At 41.6% G+C, this 20602-nt stretch overlaps 1 protein-coding gene across 2 annotated transcripts in view; it reads left to right on the forward strand.

Annotated features, from left to right (window-relative positions):
- rev3l (REV3 like, DNA directed polymerase zeta catalytic subunit) overlaps positions 1-20602 on the forward strand; it is an 83757-nt gene that overhangs the window by 24238 nt on the left and 38917 nt on the right. For both annotated transcript variants that reach the window (XM_062437831.1, XM_062437832.1), the window contains exons 2-6: positions 11361-11550; positions 11674-11748; positions 13669-13829; positions 18533-18674; positions 20274-20368. In XM_062437831.1, the coding sequence (XP_062293815.1) occupies positions 11361-11550; positions 11674-11748; positions 13669-13829; positions 18533-18674; positions 20274-20368 (663 nt within the window). The remainder of the gene's footprint in view (positions 1-11360; positions 11551-11673; positions 11749-13668; positions 13830-18532; positions 18675-20273; positions 20369-20602) is intronic.

Genomic DNA, 20602 nt, shown 5'->3' on the forward strand with positions numbered 1-20602 from the left:
GACAGTGACAGGCATTAAATACGAAACAGCGACAGGAAGTGTCGGGTTTGCGTCGCAGATGGGAGATCGGTGGCGGGCGTATGGTTAAGATCTGCGCTTTGCGCTGCAGAAGAGATTTAAAAAAAGTGTTTTTTATCAGTCTTTATGTGAAGTCCATCCAGCTGAATCAGTGATGAGGCTTGTTTAACTGCACCACAGCTGCTCTGTTTATGTGAGCGTCACAGTACAAAAGGATGAGGAACTGCTGTTTAAAGCAACGTGGACTGACTGGAGCGGTGCAGTTAATACTGTGCGTGAGAGGAACAGCCAGTGATTTTTGTCATGTGTTTATATTCTGAGTTGCAGATGGAGAGAAGAGCAAGGGGGGTCCCTGTATCTCATTTGCTTTGGCAGAAGGGGCCATTAAGAGATAGACCCCCTGGGTTTAGGTGGCCTAGAGGTTAGGATGCATACCAGGTACTCTGACTGCACTGACCCCTGTCCAGTTCTGGTAGGGACCATTTGTTGAGCATTGTCACATGACCATCCATCTACACAAGATGAGACTTAAAGGAAACACCTATTTAAGAGGCATTCAACTTTTCTGTTCTATGTTCATGGATGTTTGTGTGATGGAAAGACTTGTACGTGTCACTATTGGCAACAACAGTGGATGCAGCAGAAAATAAGTTACATTATATCTGTCTTTGCTCACAGCTCCACTGTCAGGTTTTGCAGGATTTTGTTTTCAGAGCTTCATGAGACTCATCACCGTCACTACAAACCTGCCAGCCAGTCCAATCACTGCGGCCTCCACTCCAACCCACCTGAGTGCTTTTTACTGACCACTTCAATTAAAATACTTCAATGGCCACACACTGGGAACCTGAATTGGTCCTTTGGAGAGGCTGGCTCAAAATGAATAGGTGCTTAGATGCTCCCCCATGCATTATGTATAAAGAGTACATATTCACCCTGTATACACCTGATATTAACATGCGTCTCGGGTGGTCCCCATCACAAGTGGACCTCTGAGACACATTGTGATCCCATCACTCAAATCACTTGCCGATGTGGTCTGGAACGCATTTGACCAAATATCCTCTGTAGTGTAAATGCTAATGTGTGCTGATGTGTCCCCAGCCAGGATATGACAGGAAAATATGTCATCAGTGCAGGACGTGTTAAAAGACTGGAGATGAGCATAGGTGTCCAGTAGTCTGAACATGTTATATTAGTTCTTGAAACATTTTTATTAGTTCTCAGCCCTTTAGCCCACGCTATCTGCCACTTGTCTAGCTGACATAATAACTGTGAGCGGGGCCATTTGAGCTTCTAGAAGAAGTGATGTAGGCAGCAATAGAATCTGAACACAAGCTCCCACCACTGCCGGACTTCAGCAACCTCTCTTAAAGAAAGCACAGGCCTCTGTGATTAGTTTATAAAGCAGGGAACATAAAGTCCTCTTCCGCTCTCATTCATATGCTGACTGCTCATCTGTATATCCCCGTCCCCTCTCTCCTCTGCAGCAGTTAATTTAAGGAGCAGATGATGGAAGTGAATCCATTAGAAAGAGTGTGATTTAGAGAGCTGTCACCCTCCTGTTCACTCCTTCTCTTATTGCTCTCCCCGTCTCTCACTCTCACACACACACACACACACACACACACACACACACACACACACACGCACACACGCACACACGCACACACTCATTCTGTGCATGTGTGAGTTTTTATAAATATACAGAATCAAATATTGCATTGCAGTAGAAGCAGAAAGCTCAAAACCCAGACATATAAAACAAAAACTATCTGCATGGCCAGATGCCAGTTAGAGGTAGGTGAGGACATGTTTAAATTTTTTCGGAACTGGCCCTTTAATGGAGCTCTACCACCACAGATTGAGGGCTAATATGATTTTCCCTTCCACTGTACATCTTAATAAGTCAGCTGCATTCCACTAACTTACTCCACTCACCAGAATGCATTTGGAATGACCCCCCCCGACATCACGGAGCGACACAATCACACACTCCACCAGCAATTAGCTCATTAGAGCGGTGGCAGCGAGCATGACGGACGGTGCCAGCATCGCCACTCTGGCAGAGGAGCTATTGATTGGCTGCTTTCATCATGCAGAGCAGTTATTTTCCTCCTGGAGTATACTAAATTTACACATGTGCAGGATAACACAGCAAAACACACAAGCTCATCCAATTTCATAGACGGGGCTTAAGGATTTTTTTGCGTGGGCGGCGGGTGTTTGTGGTTTTTTGGACGTGGGCGTCTGTTTTCTAGACCACCGCCAGAACCTGAAAGGAGGATTGTTCCTAGGAGAGAGGGTAGTGGGTTTACATTCAGTTTCCATGAATATAGATGTGGTACACCAGTAGTCACTGCAGTGCAGAGAGAAATGTACAAAAAAACAAAAGAAAAGATCATCATGTTGGCTCGAGACAGGACTGAATCACATGCTCTCAAATGTGGCCTGAAGCTTCTGCAGCACATCCTCCTCTTCCCCTCTGTCTATTTCCTGCCTGTCCTCACTTCAAACTGAACAATGTTTTTTTTCTCATTTCGTCCCAATGCACAAACAAAGCAAAACTGCGTCATATCACATGCTTTTAGATTCCATCATTTATATCTCTGGTTTTGATACATCATTGTTTTTTTTTGTGAAATTCTACTGAAATGTTATATAATTATTTTATTAAGGGGCTGGTGTCAAAAATAAATACAACCAAACCATTAACTCAGCCCCTCCTCATCCATATACCTCTTTTAACAGATTACAATTAATACCCCATTTTATACTCACTACATGTGTCTTGTGTGGGTTGGATAACTAAACTATGTGTAATTGGAATTTGACCATTCAAACCAGCTCTGGAGGTAGTTTGAGGCACATTTTTAGGAGGTGTAACTACATCAGTGAGTAGATAGTTAATATAATGACGGCTGACATGAGCATCTGTCTGTTTTCTTCTCAGAGAAAACCGCAAAAACCGCTCCATATCTATCAATCAAACTTTATTTATATAGCAGCTTTTCATACAGGTTAATGTAGTTCAAAGTGCTTCACAGTTGATTGAGTGTCAAGTGTAGACTGAGGCAAACATAAAGAAAAGGAATCAAATCAAAGAACAATTTGAAACCAATGCATGAGGGAAAATAAGTGATAAAAATGTAAAAAATTAAAATAAAATAAAAAAGATTTATATTTAAAATCTAAAATAAATAAGAGAATAAAAATAAGTGAGGATAAGAGAAAAAGTTAAGAGTTAAACTAGATTAAAAAATATATAGAATGATGAGAATAAAATAACATAAAATAAAGTAGAATACAATTGTAAAACAAAAATAGAACATTAAAAAAGAATAAAGAGATTCTTAATGTCAAAGCCAGGCTTAACCGGTAGCTTTTAACACCTCCTCCACTCTGTCACAGATAAGATGGGTGCCAAATGATTTCTCATGTGTTCATATGTTAATGTTAGCCATCTATACTGTTACTGTAGTAACTGAACTGCTAAAGTCTAAATGTGTTAACCTTCAGCAGTTTAACACAGCTCTGATTGTACATGTAGAGCAGGTGTAGAAGCAATTGTGATTCTTGGTAAGACTGCAAACAAGTCTCAGAATCACAGTTTTCTTACACAATGAAGACACAAATATGTAAAAAGTCTTAAAAATATGGAGATAGTTTGTAGCACAGAGTTGCTTATCCATCCCTGTCAGTAGCCCTCTGCCTCTTCCTCTGCCTCTTCCTCTCCTCCTCCAGACCGGCTGTCTGTCTCATCTGCTTGGCTCTCTGCCAGGCTGCTCCAGACTCTGCCACTGTGTGTGTGTGTGTGTGTGTGTGTTTTCAGTGTGTGTGTCAGATTACTGGCCCTGCTTTCTATCACCTTTTTTCTTTTCTAAACCCCAGCCTGTGCATCCACCTACTTTCCCATTCCACGCGCCTGCAGTACCGTCTCCACACACCTCATATTCTTTACATCCACATGAATACTCTTGGCACTTTAGCTGAAGGGGGCTTCAGTGTAACATCTCCACTCAGGTGCACCTTCTGATTAAAAGTTGCATCATGGCGGACGTGATTCGAGCATTCCGCCGTTCTGACTGTTCTCTCTCCAGGCGGCGGGATCACTCACATTTCACCCGGCTCTCCCCGGGCCTTTTTAATTAATACCAACACCGGTTTTTATTAACATCTTCCTCCATTCCTCCCTGTGGCAGCCGTCTGTCTGATTACAGAGGGGAGAGGCAGAACTCGGAAAGTATGAGCCGTGTGCTGTCTCTCTCTGTACCTAAATGCACACTGCTCTTTTCAGTACAGTTAATAGTACAGTCGGAGCAGGAGGATAATTGGTGTGTAGTGACCAACAGCAAATGCCACATTCTGAATATGATTAGCAGCATTAGAGTGTTTCCTGGAAAAGAGAAGAGAAGCTATTGTGATAGTGCTTTTAACAGGGATGAGAAATGGATGGAAATGAGCATATTTGCATATTTAATCAGCTCCCAAAACTCACCTTACCGTCCCTGAGAAACACTGGATAGATCCCAACATTCTGCCTGGAGGCACGACTTCACCTACTTCCAAGGTGCACGGAGAAGGAAAAGAGTCTGAAGTCAAAGCTCCAGCAACACTTGTATTAAAGGAGAAGTTTATTAACAGACCAATGCGTTTCTTCTCCTTTACTACAAGTGTTGCTGGAGCTTTGACTTTCCCTGTTTTTCCCATAAAACGTTGAGACTGCGTAACTGGAACCGAAGCTCCAAACGACGGCCAGTTACCAAGCAGAGGTGGCTGACAGAGTAAACAGACTCCACGGAAAAACTTAGCAGCGAAGATGACTGATGTGCCGTCGCTGACTCTCTCCTCTGCCTCTCTTCCCGTCCTGTACTGATGAAACCTGGCTGATCCTCAGCGGTGCGTCACGTCCACATGACCACAGCAACCAGCAGCTCAAACAGAACATGTGGCGTCTCTGAAAATGCCACGCTAGTTGTTTTTTTTAGTTTTTTTAATACCATCTGTTGGTCAGAGCTCAGTGAATAAAGCCACAGATTGTAGTGTATGAATTGAATAGTGATAAAGCAGAAATACAAAGACTAGTATGGTACACACTGATTGTGAGCTCGGCCTTTATTGTTTTGGATTTAAGTAGGCCAAAAAACAATCAGCCTTAGATTCAGAGAGGGCTCCAGTTTATGATTATTTAATTTATTTCTCAACAACCCCCCCCCCCCCACCCACCCCCAAATGGATCGATTTGTTTTGTCTAAAAAATGTATGAAAACAACTCAAAATGTTAGTGAACACCGCCCATCATAATTTCCCAGAGTCATAAAGTCTGTAAACACTTCCTTTATCTGACCAGCACTCCCACAAAAACCCAACTCAGCAAATGATCACATTTAAAAAGTTGGGACCTGTCAAAGTTTATGAATTTAGTTTAGTCTATGAAATATAAGAACATCGTGGTAAAAGCAGGTTATAAATATCCCACAGCTCAATGAGATGTGTTCAAATGTCTGAAAATAAAACCCCCAAAGAAATGTAGCAAATCTTCACATTTGAGAAGCTGGAGTCTGCAGTTCAAACAATAAAGCCCACTGTTATCAATGACTTTTTTGGATGAACTAATTGATTGAGTAGATCTAGAAGTGTGTCTTTGGCTCATCCTACTTATAAGCAGCTGACAGACTGCCTGACTGACCCAGTGCTGGTGTCAGGCTGCTGCTCCACCAGGTGCTGAGTCATGGAGCAGCGGTGCAGATTACCACAGGAAGCAAGGGTGAGTGGGGGGGGTGTGTGTGGAGGTGGAGGGAGACACTTGGAAGAGCGAACCTCCTCTGCCTCGGCGCTCCTCCTCCTCCTCCTCTAGAGATAAGGCCCCTGAAGCACCATCACAGCCCCCCCCCCTCCCTCCCTCCTGCCCTCATTCACAAATCTTCCAGCATGACAGCAGACAGGAAGCTGCACATGTGCTCAGGAGGGAATACTGGGGAATAGAATGAGAGAGACTTGCAGGTGCTCATAACACACAGCGGTTGCCTCAGACACACTCTGCAGAATTACTCCCCAGTAAATGATTAGAGATGAATCAATCAATAGATCCAGAGGAGATACATTGATCGTGATTAATTGTACCCAGCTTTTCTGGGGCGGCTGTGACTCAGGAGGTAGAGCCTCGACAATTAAACCTTTTTATCTTCTGATTCGTGGACGACCCGCTCTGCCTCCTGAGCTCCTGTTTTTTAGTTGTTAAAGAATCAGAAAGGCGGAAAATACTAAGTTACTAACTCATCCACTGACTGAGATGAGAGCGATCTATAGGTTTAAACCGTTATATGCTTGTGATTCAGCTTGTGCAGCTGTGACCAGTTTAACCCAACATGTTCTGACTCAGCTTGTTTCATCAGAGGCTCGTTAAGAAGTTTTATGTATGTGTATTTTAATCTTCTTTCCTGTCTTGATAATCATGTCACACCCCTCATTATGACCAAAATGCAACCTTTTTGGAGATTCGACAGATGAACTGATAATGAAGAAAACAAAATGCTGGAGAATATCTACAGGAAACAATACAGTAAGAAACTGGTGATGAAGAAACGATGTAACCTGAATGGAAGTGGAAGGAAGTGATACAGAGAGCACTATCTGTGTTTTATCAGCAACAAAAATCTCAATGATAGAAACAGCAGATGTTCTTTCCGTTCAAAACGAGTAAACCTGGTCCGTCCTCGTCTCTCTGCTCCCTTTCCTCTTGCTTAATTATCTCGACCACTTTCTCCGCTAACGTTTTCTCTCCCTTCACACCCAAACATACACACACTCCTTACTCCTTATCTCCGTCTCGCCGTCTTCACCCATCCCTGTTCTCTCTCATTATCTTTTTTCCTCTCCGTCTACTTCCTATCTTTCTTTGACTCTTTCTTGCTTTCTCTTTTTCACACACACACACACGCTTTTCCTCCCTCCGTCTCTCTTTTCTGCGGCTTGACCAGCTGGGTGGAAAGAATCACTTGTTTATCTCTCCCGCTGTCCGTCAGGGGTTTTTGCTTTGCCGGCACCGTTGCCTAGCAACTGCAGCCGAAGCCGGCGTTGGCAGCTCGTTCGCTCTCTCTCTGTGTGTGTGTGTGTGTGTGTGTGTGTGTGTGTGTGTGTGTGTGTGTGTGTGTGTGTGTGTGTGTGTGTGTGTGTGTGTGTGTGTGTGTGTGTGTGTGTGTGTGTGTGTGTGTGTGTGTGTGTGTGTGTGTGTGTGTGTGTGTGTGTGTGTGTGTGTGTGTGTGTGTGTGTGTGTGTGTGTGTGTGTGTGTGTGTGTGTGTGTGTGTGTGTGTGTGTGACTCTGTTGACACGGCAGGCTGAAGACAGACTGACGCGTGCCATCCTCACCAGTAGAGTGGCTGCCAGCCTTTGTGCGGTTCACAGTGGAGCTACACACACCTTGGCCTTGTACAGCTGAGACACACACACACACACTCCACAGTAGAGTCCTACTGTGAGTTCACTCCATATCTCAACATGTTTGATTATTGGTTAATCTGTCTTTAATTGTATTTTCAGTCTATTTAATGTTCGATACTGGCAACAAATGTGTCATGTTACATATTTTGCTTGAGAAATTGCAAGTAATCGATTATTAGAAATGCTGACAATAGTGAACTCAACAATAGTGAGCAATAATGAGCTGTGTATACTGTCGTGTCTCATTGCCCCTTATTTATATATTTATTTATATTTTAGAACACATTTGACAGTTTTATGGTTATGAATGAGTATGTGGTCATGGGTGAGATGTGTTTTTGGCTTGTGTGTGTAATTAGTTTTATGTGTATATATTTTATATCATATTTTATTTTGTATGCTGCATTGGACTGCTCAAACCCAGTTTCATTGTATACTTGCAATGACAATAACGATCTATTCTATTCTATAAAACCATTAAAACCAGTGTTGGGACACAAGTGTCACTTCCTGTAATTATTTTCAATTTATCACCACATCATGCAAAGAACGATTGTTTTACTTCCTCATCCCGCTTTTATTTTGAAGCCTCTTTAGATACCTGAAAAAGTACAGTAATCAACTGATTGGAAAAATTAGAAAATAGAGGAATGTCTATAAAAATGGTGTATATTTCCTTTAAAGGAGCAGATTTTCAGAATACGCTTATTCACTTCAGTAATACTGTCTTGTTGTCATTGTGAGGTTGCCAGGCAACCGGAGGAGACTCCAGAAAGCCTGTAGGTGGATGCTGTCACTTCTGCACAGGCTCAGGTTAGCTGTCTTTGTGCTAAACTAAGCTGAGACTTCCTGTGAGACTGCTTGGCGGCACAGAGTAGCCCGGCTATTAATCAAGTTAGTGTGATGGTTAATCTGTGCTCTCTGGCATACAGTACACGTCTGATTCAGGCAAGGCTCAGCCTGTGGAGCTCATTGTCTTTCAGTACCACGTCTCCTCTTGCGTCACCCCCCTCTCCTTACCCTCCCTTCCTATTTCAAAGCAGTCATATGTATCACTGTGCAGCGAGAGAGAGAGAGATGCTGGGAATATTTCTCCCTCTTTTCTAAGCTCTGAATCGGGGGTCCACCTATCTCATCAATAGCGCCCAGGAGACTGTGGCAATGCAACGCACGCAGCATCTGTCATACCCTAGCATAAGGATGGAGAATTGGCAAGCTGTGTGGATGGATGTGCATGTGTATACGTGTGTGTGTGTGTGTTTGGGCTGGAGGAACAGTGCCAGACCTCCCTCCCCCTCCTACCACCCTTTTCTCTCCTTCCTCTCCTGAAGCCCCGCTACCAGTGATGATGCTGGGGGAAGGCGGGCATGTATCCAGGCATGTGCGGACAGGTCTGGGCAAGAGTCAAGCTCCTGCTTAACACTGCCTCCCACTGTCCAACCTCCAGCTGTCTGTCACACCATCACCAGTTCAAGTAGAAGAACAAAGTTCCACCTTTCTTTTGTTACCTTCATTTTTTTAGACTGCTGTTATTATCCATCATATAACCCATTAAACCCAACAGCTGCATGCAGATTAAAGTGCTGTCCTGTACTTCTATTGGTGTGAAGTAATGTGTGTGTGTGTGTGAGTGTGAGAGCTCACCTCAAATGACTCTACAGCAGCAGTCTGTCTGGGGAGCGATGATGTCACAACGTCCCCATTATGAATTCATTCTCTCTCTCTCTCTCTCTCTCTCTCTCTCTCTCTCTCTCTCTCTCTCTCTCTCTCTCTCTCTCTCTCTCTCTCTCTCTCTCTCTCCTCTCTCTCTCTCTCTCTCTCTCCTTCCTCTCTCTCTCTCTTCTCCCTCTCTCTCTCTCTCTCTCTCATCTCCTCTCTCTCTCTCTCTCAAAACTGAACCTCACTTCTCATCACTTCCAATCGAAATCTCACCCTCCCACTCCGCTCCTCCCACAATCCCCTGGTGTGGCTCTTCCGCTCCCGTCTCTGTTTAGTTATTAGTTGATGGGCTGCTTTATAACACTGTGCGTGTCCATCATGAATCACAGCATTACAGGCTTTTTTTTTTTTTTGTCGTCGCACTCATCCATCTGCGTTGGCTCCAAGTGATCAGTCAGAAAGTGCACAGGGAGGGCCGGGGGGGGGGAGTTTACCGGACCCTCAGAACACTCCATCCATCTCAATTGCACCCTTGTCAGTAGATTTAATGGTCTCTGTAGAATAAGTCACATGGAAGGCTACAGCAGAGCAGCTTATAGATGGTGTCAGTGCATGCTGGGAAATGAATGTGTGAGTGTAGTGGGTGGATTCAGATCCTGCTATACTGTCATGCTTTGTATTTATCAACTGTGTGTGTGTGTGTGTTTTTGGGACACTTTCTAAGTTAGTTTTTGCAGTTACTGTTTTATCTGAGTGGACTTTACACACATGCTGAGTTAGACTGCTCTGTTCTGGTTTAGTTTAGTTGTTGTTGGCAGTCTGTGGATAAAGTCTGTGGTTTGTGGTATGAAGGATTCTAATATTTTGCCTTCTGATTCCACTCACTGTCAGTCCTTCATTACCAGTATGTTAACCCTTACAACATTTTTAATGCTGATTTTTAGTTAATGTAATAAACACAGGTCTATCTTGCACATTTGCGTTTATAAAGATGTGAATCAGCTGCACAAAATAAAAGCAATCTACTTGATTGACAATTGACAATTAGAAAAAAGTCTGGCTAAAAGAAATGTGTATATGGTGTTTTTACAGCTCTCAAATAAAAACATTGGTCAAATATGACTCTGAACAGTATGTAAGGGTCAAACATGTTTGATATTTATGACTGGGGATTGTTGACATCACCCAAAAACAGCAAGTACACAGCAGAAACATCCTCATCAGATTTTTGTGCAGAGTTGCAGCTCACCTTAAATTCAACAGCTTTGATACAGGAACATGTGGATTTGTATTGTGGAGGAGTTTGCAGTCATCACCCTGTGTGTTCCTTTGTGTTTACTCAGTCTTACAATAAATGCCTCCTCTCTGGCTGCCAATACTGACAAATCAGTGTGTATTGGTGGAAATATGCTGTCGCGTCATTCTCACAACGGAACAGAAAGTTCTCACACACACACACACACACACACACACACACACACACACACACACACACACACACACACACACACGTACACGTGGTTGGGGTTGAGGTTCATCAGCATTCGAATAAAGAAGACACAAAGTTTGGGACAATGTTGAAAAAATGTGGAACAACAAACTTTATCAGACAGGAAAAATAAATGATTGTTATTATTATTGTTATCATCATCATTATTATTATTATCCTGGTGCACTTTTTTGTTTTGGAGAAAAATGTAACTTATTGAAATAATTAATGTTTTTTGTGAGCAAACAATTAGATTTTAATTTTCCACTAAGGAAAAGTTTGTGTATCCTGTCACTGTTCTTAGAAAGAAATAAAATATATAAAGAGAAAGAAAATCTTTCCATATTCAATTCTTATAAAGAAAGAAAATTGGAATCAGCAGGTCAGAATTTTAAAAACCGGACCGGAACATTGCAATCAGTGCATCTCTAATATTAATAGATAGTAATGTAGACATTCTATAGTAATGTATCATTTAGGATTCAGTATTGAAACTCAGGTTCTGTATCAGCAGTGGTATTAAAATATTGTCAGTTTTGGATGTTCCAGCCACAGACCAACATGTTCAAATCCTATCTGAAAAAAAAAGTTTACAAATATACAAATCATTTAGAAATTGAGAAATGTGTAGCTGTTGTTTCTCATAGGAAGCGATCTTGTGTTAAATGAAGACCTCGCAAAGTTTCAAACACTGATGAACGAGATGAAATTGTAAACCTGACATTCACTCCATATTTGTTGTCATGTTTACAGGCCAAAAGACGTGTCTCCACCTCCATGGCGTGTTCCCCTACATCTACGTGCCGTACGATGGCTACGGGCAGCAGCCGGAGCGCTACATGCGCCAGGTGGCCTTCAGCATCGACAGGGCCCTCAACGTTGCCATGGGAAACCCCGCCTCCAGCGTCCAGCACGTCTTCAAGGTGGTGCAGGTCTCTGGCATGTAAGTGAACCAACACCACACGGCAGGAGAGATTTAAAAGCAGTGTGAAACATGACTAAAATAAAACTATGAGATGATGTATGATGAGTGATCCTGGTTGATATGCTGCATGTTGTCTTCCAGGCCTTTCTATGGCTACCACGCCAAGGAGAAGCATTTCATGAAGATCTACCTGTACAATCCTCAGATGGTCAAGAGGTAAGCTCACTGCAGAACGATGCAGTTTAATGTTGAATAGGGATCATCCCACGCTGCCGTTGTTTCATGTTAGCTAACGGCAGACGGCGTGCAACACGACTCTGCCACCTCACTAAACTGAAATCGATGGCTGCGCATTCAGCTGAACAGAATTGATCTGGTGAGTGTGTGTTTGTATGCGCACATGCACGGAAGCACACAAGACTGATTAGTTTGCCAGAGAGAGAGAGAGAGATCAGTGTTAGTGGTGACAGTGTGAGGGGAGCCGTGCTGGCAGAGAATGACTGACTCACACTGAGCTTGAAGAGGAGACAATATATAACTGTGAGACTGGAGAGAGAGAGAATAGAGAGTGGAGAATGGGAAGGAGACTAAGATACTGACTGAATAAGTTGGAGAATAATGGAGCGAGGTAAATAAAGCAAGGCAGAGAAAGAGAAATGGACAAAGAGGCTGGTGAAGACTAAGAGAATGGGAGGAGTGGCAGAGCTCATCTCTGATCAGTCAGTCTATCAGTCAGCAGCACGGTGCTCTGACCTTTCAAAGAGGAAACATGACTCCAGGAAAGACCTTAAATAAGCTTTTGACATACACATGCTGGCTCGGTGTGACTGGGGGACACAGATTTGCATCTCTGTTGCAACAAGGCGACATCATCACGCCTGAAAAACATTTAGTTTCCTGTAAAGTCCTCCATTCATTTGTCAGTGGAAAGCTTTTAATCTGAAACAGCAGCAGCAGGAAGTGTTGTTATCAGCAGAAACTAAACACAGCTCCGATACGGCCAAGAGATGAGGAAAGTGTAAAATGAAGCAGATATCTGAATGTCAAACCACACAGATTAAGTTAGAAGCTGCCGAAGTACTGAGAGAGTAACACAGACACTTTTAAAAAGGTTTTTCTCTGTGGTCTCCAGCACAGTTAAGCATGAAGCATGTTGATATTTTCACATATTGCTCTATACCAGTACACGACAAAGTAGTGAATTTCCTGAGCGACGTGTTTCCAAGCATTATTTTTCTATTTGCAGTAACTTGTTAACGTTATATTGTTTAGAAGCAGGAGGAAATGAGAGAGTTTGATTGTCAGCAGGTTGTTGTTTAACATGTTCCCTGTGAGGACATTTGCATAAAGTTGAGCTTTGATTTTGACTTTGAAATTCTCCATTTAGCATTAAGGAGTGTCTCCATTGTTTGAGTCTGTATGTGTGAAAGTCATCATATCTTTGCTGCATTGATTTTTGACCTTTCTTTTTAAAGTTTGTCCCTCAGCTTCATGAGTGCAATACACAATCACTGGAGTAGCCCTTTAGCCTTCTTCTTGTTTTTCTTCATGATGTGGAGAAAAGATTTGGACTATAATGACTGTTGACACCATTGATCAGACACAGACCAACAGCCAAACTTATAGCAGGCATAGAAGCCTTGATTTCAAAAGTAGAAGTACCTTTAAAGTGATTCTGATCCCAACTGAGTACTTCATTAGTTACCCATTCCACATGTATGTCTCTGTCTTTTATCTGGTGTAACAGGTGTTTAGTGTAGACACACTTTAGAGCGTTTAGATGGCATCTTGGCTGCTGAACTGCTAAGCACGCTAACTCAAATTCACCACGACTTCACCACCACAGACGGGTTGTAGCTGCTGTGGCAGTGGACCAATCACATGTTGCATTTAATCGAAAAACGCTTGCGTTGATTTACTGTGAGCAAGTCCATACAAATAGTCATATTTTTCTAGTTCTGGGTGCAAAATGTATCGATTGTAGTTATTGTTTGATAGGAGACGTTTCCATATTACTTGGTATACATTTATTTCGGTCGATTTCTTAAAGGTATTGAGTACTGATACCCAGTCCTACTAATGATCCAGAACCAACCAACCAGGATGACACCTTATATCCTAATGTGTGTGTTGCAGGGTGTGTGAGCTGCTGCAGAGCGGAGCAGTGATGAACAAGAGCTACCAGCCCCACGAAGGCCACATCCCCTACCTGCTGCAGCTCTTCATGGACTACAACCTGTACGGCATGAACCTGGTCAACCTGGCAGCTGTCAAGTTCCGCAGGAGCCAGAGCAAAGGTACGGGACCACGGGTGAAGAAGTCCGGATAATTTAACTCATCAATTATGTATTTCCTTCCCTTTTGCCATATCTTCTTTTCCCTTTTTTTTTGTTTTTTTGTTGCTTTGACTTTAAGGAAGGTATAGCTGTCTAGCCTACAAAATCATACAACAACAACCCTGAATGAAATCTGACATTCACCCTCACCACCTACCTCCTCTCTCTTGGAGGGCTTCTCAGGCAGGTGTGTCCCTGTGCTGTCAGGCAAGTGGCCTACTTCTGTCCTCACATCAGCTTCAGGACACAGGACACTGCTGTTCTCAGTCTCTGCTGGACATTGTGGGCAAAGCCGGGCTTCTCCCCCGCTCGCTACATTGTTCCCTCCTGGCTCAGCAGGCATGGAGAGCAGAGACGGGGAACGCTGCCATGCCTCGTGTCATCTTGAATTAGTCTAGATCTCACCGTAGCCTCAGGACGCCAGCGTCGTCTTTTGAAAGCTCTCTCTTGTTTTCTTCTTCTTTTCCACGCTTTGTCTGGTGGTCAGTCCTCTTGTGCTTTCTCTATCCTCCCTGCATTTCTTTCTCTTCTTTACTTACTGTCATTTTCCTTTTTCGGTACCTCAGCCTCTGCCCATTGCCATTTTAGTGCCTTCCCTCGCTGCACACTAAGGACTAGTTGTAAGCACGTCGCCTCCTGGCAACTTTTTTTGGAAGCTTCCACAGAAATCGGAGGTTGTGGAAAAAATTAGAATCAAAAGGTGTGAGGAAAGAACAAGAACACGCAAGGAAGTCTCTTTCCTGTTTGCCTGAGCTCTCTGGAGCCGAGTGGTTTGCAGCTCAGTCAGCCTGCAGAGACACAAAGAGGAAACAAACCTAATCCAGGTTTTACCTTCAAACACTCAGCAGCAAAACATTTGCACTTCTATTTGTGAAATGCAAACAAAAGTTAGGAAACTTGCCAGACTGATATAATCTTTGTCTGATTTTTTTAAGAATATTAGAACTTATTTAAGAATATATTTACATGTTCTCTGTGGAATCACAACACAAATTAAGTTTGAACAAATAAGACATGACACAAAATTGAACTGTTAAGTACATTCTTAAACTTCTAAAATGGTCTGTTTTGTGCTGCTCTTCTCTGCTCAAAAGTACTAGTTACAACACAGCCACTTATATCTGTGTGTTTCTATACTTCAAGTGTGGAGGGACTCCTGATATGAGGACACACAGGGTTTGAAAAGTAGTGTACAGGACAACTTTATTGTTAGGCCTACATGTTTTGGCGTCTTTCCTTCACCAGGGTCATCATACAACACATTACAAACAATATTTAATTCAGGTTTTTTTTTTTAAAAGAAAAAAAATCAATAAAGTTTTTTACTTTATTGACCAAGATCGGTGGGATAATGATTGGCCTGAAGTCACTTGACCCACCCATCTTAGTAGATACATTGGCTGATACATGTCTTGATGCACATAATTGGTTATTTTTTCATGTATCATTTTTTTTAGCTTTTTGAATGTTTTTCTGCTTTTTTTCCGATCAAATTTGACAGCTGTAAAAACACCCCAAATGTCTTTTAATCTGACAGACTTTTCCTAAAGTGACCCAAAATACACAAAAAACGAAAATACTTTAAATGTTATACTTTTGTATAGATGCTACAAATGTTTGTCCATTGAGGCTGTTCTGGGTCAAATTATCTCTGTATCTATTAACATGTGTTATAGTTAAATGAATAGTTAATAGTTTTAATCATTCTTTTTATGATGTAGCAGTGAAGACTGATGGCTCTAATGGTTCTACAATAAACCTCACACTTCCATAAAGTTCTGCTCATTTTCACTTTACATTAAATACATTTCCATCATTATTGCTATGTTATATTTTCATGTCTTAGGTAAAATAAGACATGATATTGTGTGATAGGAGATGTTTAGTGATGTAAAAGCTAAAAAATACACTCTCTCTGCTCTCTGAAACATGAATCAAGGTTTAATCACATTTATTGATCAGTCAGATCAACTATTGATGCTTTCTAAACACATCTGTGCTTCAACATTTGGTATAGACACTTTTTATGAGGTGATTCTTAGAGCGGGTCAAAACTGACCAAAAACATACTGTGAGGGTGTAGACTATGAACAGTGTGTAAGGGTTCACTACCCTATTTAAATATTACTTTTAATGTGTTTGATGATGACCCTGATGAAGGCAGAATCTGAAACATGTTGGTCTAACAATATAGTTGTTCAGTATACTAAGTGTTGCTGGAGCTTTTTCCTCTCTCCATGTACCGAGGTAGTGAGTGAAGTTGTGCCAGAAACCTCTACTGTGAGACACAGGCACTGACCCCAGCAGTCACCTGGGCCTCTCAGAGGGGAGTGGCACACTAAGGGATTTCTTCGTTGAACCCTGCCCAGCTCCACTTCCTCCTGATGGAGACTAAAGCCCAGATAGCCAACTCTGTTTGATCACAGCTTAGTCCTAATCTCAGACCAGTACCTCCGCTCATCACGCCCGATCACACCTCTCTCCCCACACTCCCAGAGAGCATCCAGCCCCACAGGGCCGTGTTCACATGTGAGGGCATTAAAAATTCAAGGCAGGAAATTCCACACTTGACTTTAATAAAGTTTTTTTTTTTCCCAAAATCCTCACGCTAGACTCACCTCCGACAAAAGCAGAGTTCCCATGTTTGATCCACCTCTACACTGATGCAATCAATGGAAAGAGAGCTCCAATGCTCCACACAACAAAGAAACCAAAATACCCCAATAATAGGTACACCTGTTTACATCTCTTCTCCCCTCAAGCTCTAACATGAAAGCAAGTTCTTAATCTGGGATCAAGTGAAAGAATGATAAAAGGGGCCGAGCTAGTAAAATAGGCCACTTTAAGATGAATAGAACCCTTAATGTGTTTTGAAGCCCATTACACAGCTTGAACACACACCTCCCAAACACTGAAGCTGAAAAGTGTCAAAAATACTAGTGGAATGTGTCCTTGAAACACACCCACAATGTGATGACACAACAGTAAAAATGTTGCTTCATTATATCTGTGATCTACTGCAGTGTTGAAAGGATATGTCACGGTTATTAAATCTTTCCAGTTTTTGTTCTCAGAGTTGTGATCATCATTCCTACCTGTTAAAATAGCTTTGAGTTTGTGTGCTAAACTCGTCTTAAGCAATGTCACCATGTTCCCAGATGTCCACAATGTTATTATCATAGATACACATAATACCCAAAACTGCTTAACTACGAACCAGGTTGGATCAAATCAGAACTTTTATTTAGTTGTGGTTTGGACCAGCAAGATTCAAGTTTCAAAATTGGTTTATTGTCATTCAAAAAACATGCTTTCACAAAGAATGACATTTTCACTCAGGACCCAGCTGTGTAATAAAGTGACAGAATAAATTAAAGCTTAAATAATCATCTAAAAATAAATCAAGAATAAAAACCTCCTATGTAAGATGAACTATCTAAAATAACTTAATACAGCAGCATATGTCCAGGGCAGCAGCAGTAGCAGCAGTTCACTGAGGATCAGTTAGTGAGGTAGGGAGTTAAACAGTCTCACAGCCTCTGCAAAGAAGCTGACCTTAAGCCTTGTTGTCTCGGCCTTGATGCTGCACAGCCTTCTGCCTGAGGGGAGATGGAGGTTTTTATATTTGTAAAACTTTCCTCGAGCCCAGAAAAGAGATTTAAAAAATCTGATGATCACAATGTAAAGTCTGTGGGCTGATAGGAACTTGTGGGCGGGGCCAGCAAAGGAAACATTATTGTGCATATTGAATGGGCTGCATTACGTAGAGGTAAAGCCAAAAGCTAGGAACGTTTTTTGGCGTATGCATCAGCTGAGCAATTCTTATAGGACTGAATGGGAGCCATTTTTGGTCCAGTATCCAGCTCTTATAATACATCCATGCTCAAATGCAGTCCTGAGGTGGCTCATTCATTGCAGGTGGAGTCAACGACTTCCAAATAGTTTAGCATAAAGTTCACCCTTGACCCTGGTGACAGTCATTTGACGAGAGCCATTTGTTTGCACTTTTTCTGGAGACTTCAACCACATCTTGTCACGAATAGAGCTCAAATTTGATCATGTGACCCAGGTATGTAACTTCAGAATTCAACCACTGAGAAACTATTCAATACCGTGAGATACATCCAGTACCACTGGGAAGGGGTGAAAGGTCATCGACCAGGAGTCAGTGGATGACCTGAGGAAGATGAACAAGAACAGGAGACAGGGGTTACAACCACTCACTCTCCTTTTAAAACCAACATTCTATAAGTCCTGTGATGAAGTCTCTTGATACATGAGCAAACTGTCTGCGAATAAAGACCATGAATTGCAGTTGAAAGCTCAGGATGAATCTTTTAAATGTACTGAGTTAAGATTTATTAGTCTGAAGACTGTTTCCTTAATGAGTAACGCTCTTTTCTTCCATGACTTCCATTGATTCATTGCAAGGAAAAAGTTGTGTCAACAACTTCTAAATAATCAAACTCATTTTTGCCACATGAACATATGTTTAATATTTCCTCATGTGATAATCACGTTATGAGTGTGTTTTTCTTCTACTCTACCTCAGTCCTGATGAGAAATGTTTCAGGACTGCTTATAAACTCCTCACAGAGAAGCATTACACTAACATTAACTCCACTGTGTGTGTGTGTGTGTGTGTGTGTGTGTGTGTTTTCCAGACGACACACCAGCAGTCCCTGACAGACAAACTCCCACCAGTCATCCCAGCATCAGTCCCTGGAAGAGCCCCTGCACCTCCAAGCTCAACACTAGCACCCTGGGGGGCACGTTTGTCCGCTGGGAGGAGAATGCAATACCCTGGTGAGCCCCACCTGCACAGCCTCTGCTGCATGAAGCTCTTAGTCAATGTCTCCACACTGGAAGGGACAATTCTCTTTTTATTCTTTCCCATCTTCTCTTTTTCAAATCAATGAGGTCCATCACTGGGAGAAAAATCCATTCATTATATTTAGTATTCAGTTTTCAACAAATGGCTCTTGTTGTGGTTTTAAAATCTTTATATTTACTTTTAAGTTTTATCTGCTTTCTTTTTTTTCTCTTTTATTTTGGAGGAGTCACTTTATTTCCTGCTTTAATCAGTGCTCCTGTCTCATTATTTTAAGTAATATGCTTAATTTGTAGTTTTTTAAATTAAAAAAAAAGTCCTATATATATAGTATAGAGGCATAATTTAACATTTAAATGGGATCTATTATGCTAATTTCCAGCTTTGTATTTTTATTATGGGACTCCACTAGATTAGCTTTACATGATTCACTGTAAAAAAAAAAATAAAAAAACCCAACCTTATTTATATTATTTTGGCCTTTTATGCAGCCCCTCAGTTCAGCCTGTGTCTCTAACAGGAAGTCTTCCAACAGAAGTTGGTCATTTACATGGCCAACTTTCCAGAAGCTTACCAAAGGGCCGCTGTATCAGGCTTGTTAAGCTGCCAATAATACAAATTCATCATTTCCTGCTTTACTGCTTCAAATTAAAAGCTTTTAAATGACTAAATAATGGGAGACTGACGGGAAACCAGTCAACACAACAACATCTGGAGTTATTTGGAGCTGTTTATTGATCGGATCAGTTAGAGATAATGCAGGGAGTAACAGTACAAGCAGAAACAGCCACAGTGATGATGATGTTTGATGAAGAGCTGCAGATGACCCACAGACCTCCAACAGGTAAACTACTTATTTTAGTTTGCTTGATGTGTAATGGAAAAACACTCACAGCGTGCCAGCTAGACTGGAGTCATGGCTTGGTGTGGCTACCCCCAAAACAATGGAAAAACACCATAATGTTAGCAGGATGGAGCAGTGAACAGATGACCATATATAGAAATCCATCCCGATATGATGTCAGCTTGGGCTGAAAGTAGAAAAAAATTTTGGAAACTGAGTGTTCAGAACAGTCTGAATCCGGTGCTTTTTGTTCACAGGGATTACTGCTACATGTGTTTACCTCATTATTTGATGGCCACATTCAATACACATTGTAACATTATATATATATATATATATATATATATATATATATATATATATATATATATATATATATATATATATATGACTGAAAATAAGGACAAAGTCCCCTTTAACAAATATCTTGTGCACCCAAAACATTGAAAACATGTTTAAAAAGCTAATATTAATAATGAGAAAAATAGAAATATAAACATATAAATTAATAATTACATATTTTTTCTAGACATGGCTATATTATACAACATTAATCACTTCCCTTACCTATTTACAGGTATTACCAATATAATGAAATAGTGTCCCACACATAAACAAAAAGCCAAAAAAGTATGTAGGAGAACAGGACTACTGCTATTAGTTTTATTTTAATGAACACCTTTTTGAGACCAGTTCTTGATGAATTCACTGTTCTCCTGTCTGTCTGTAGCTCCTTTGTCCTGGATGAGGTGGAGAGGCAGAGCACCTGTGAGCTGGAGGTTGATGCTGTGGCTGTAGACATCCTCAACCGCCTGGAGATTGAGAGTAAGTCAGCTCAGGAGAGAAGTGTTTGTTAGTACTGGCAAAGAAGGGGTCAGATGAAGGGATCCAGTAAGGAGGGATATTTCACTGGACTGAACAAAGCCCAAGATGCCAAATACCTGAAGTCATGCTTAGCAAATACTGCTTCTTTTTGGTAACTTTTCTCTCTGCAGAATGTCATCCTGATTGTCTTTAAATATCAGGATTTGCTGACTGTGATTGTTACGTTACTGTTTT

The sequence above is a fragment of the Scomber scombrus genome, chromosome 17 (assembly GCF_963691925.1).
Source record: "Scomber scombrus chromosome 17, fScoSco1.1, whole genome shotgun sequence".
Classification (NCBI taxonomy): domain Eukaryota; kingdom Metazoa; phylum Chordata; class Actinopteri; order Scombriformes; family Scombridae; genus Scomber; species Scomber scombrus.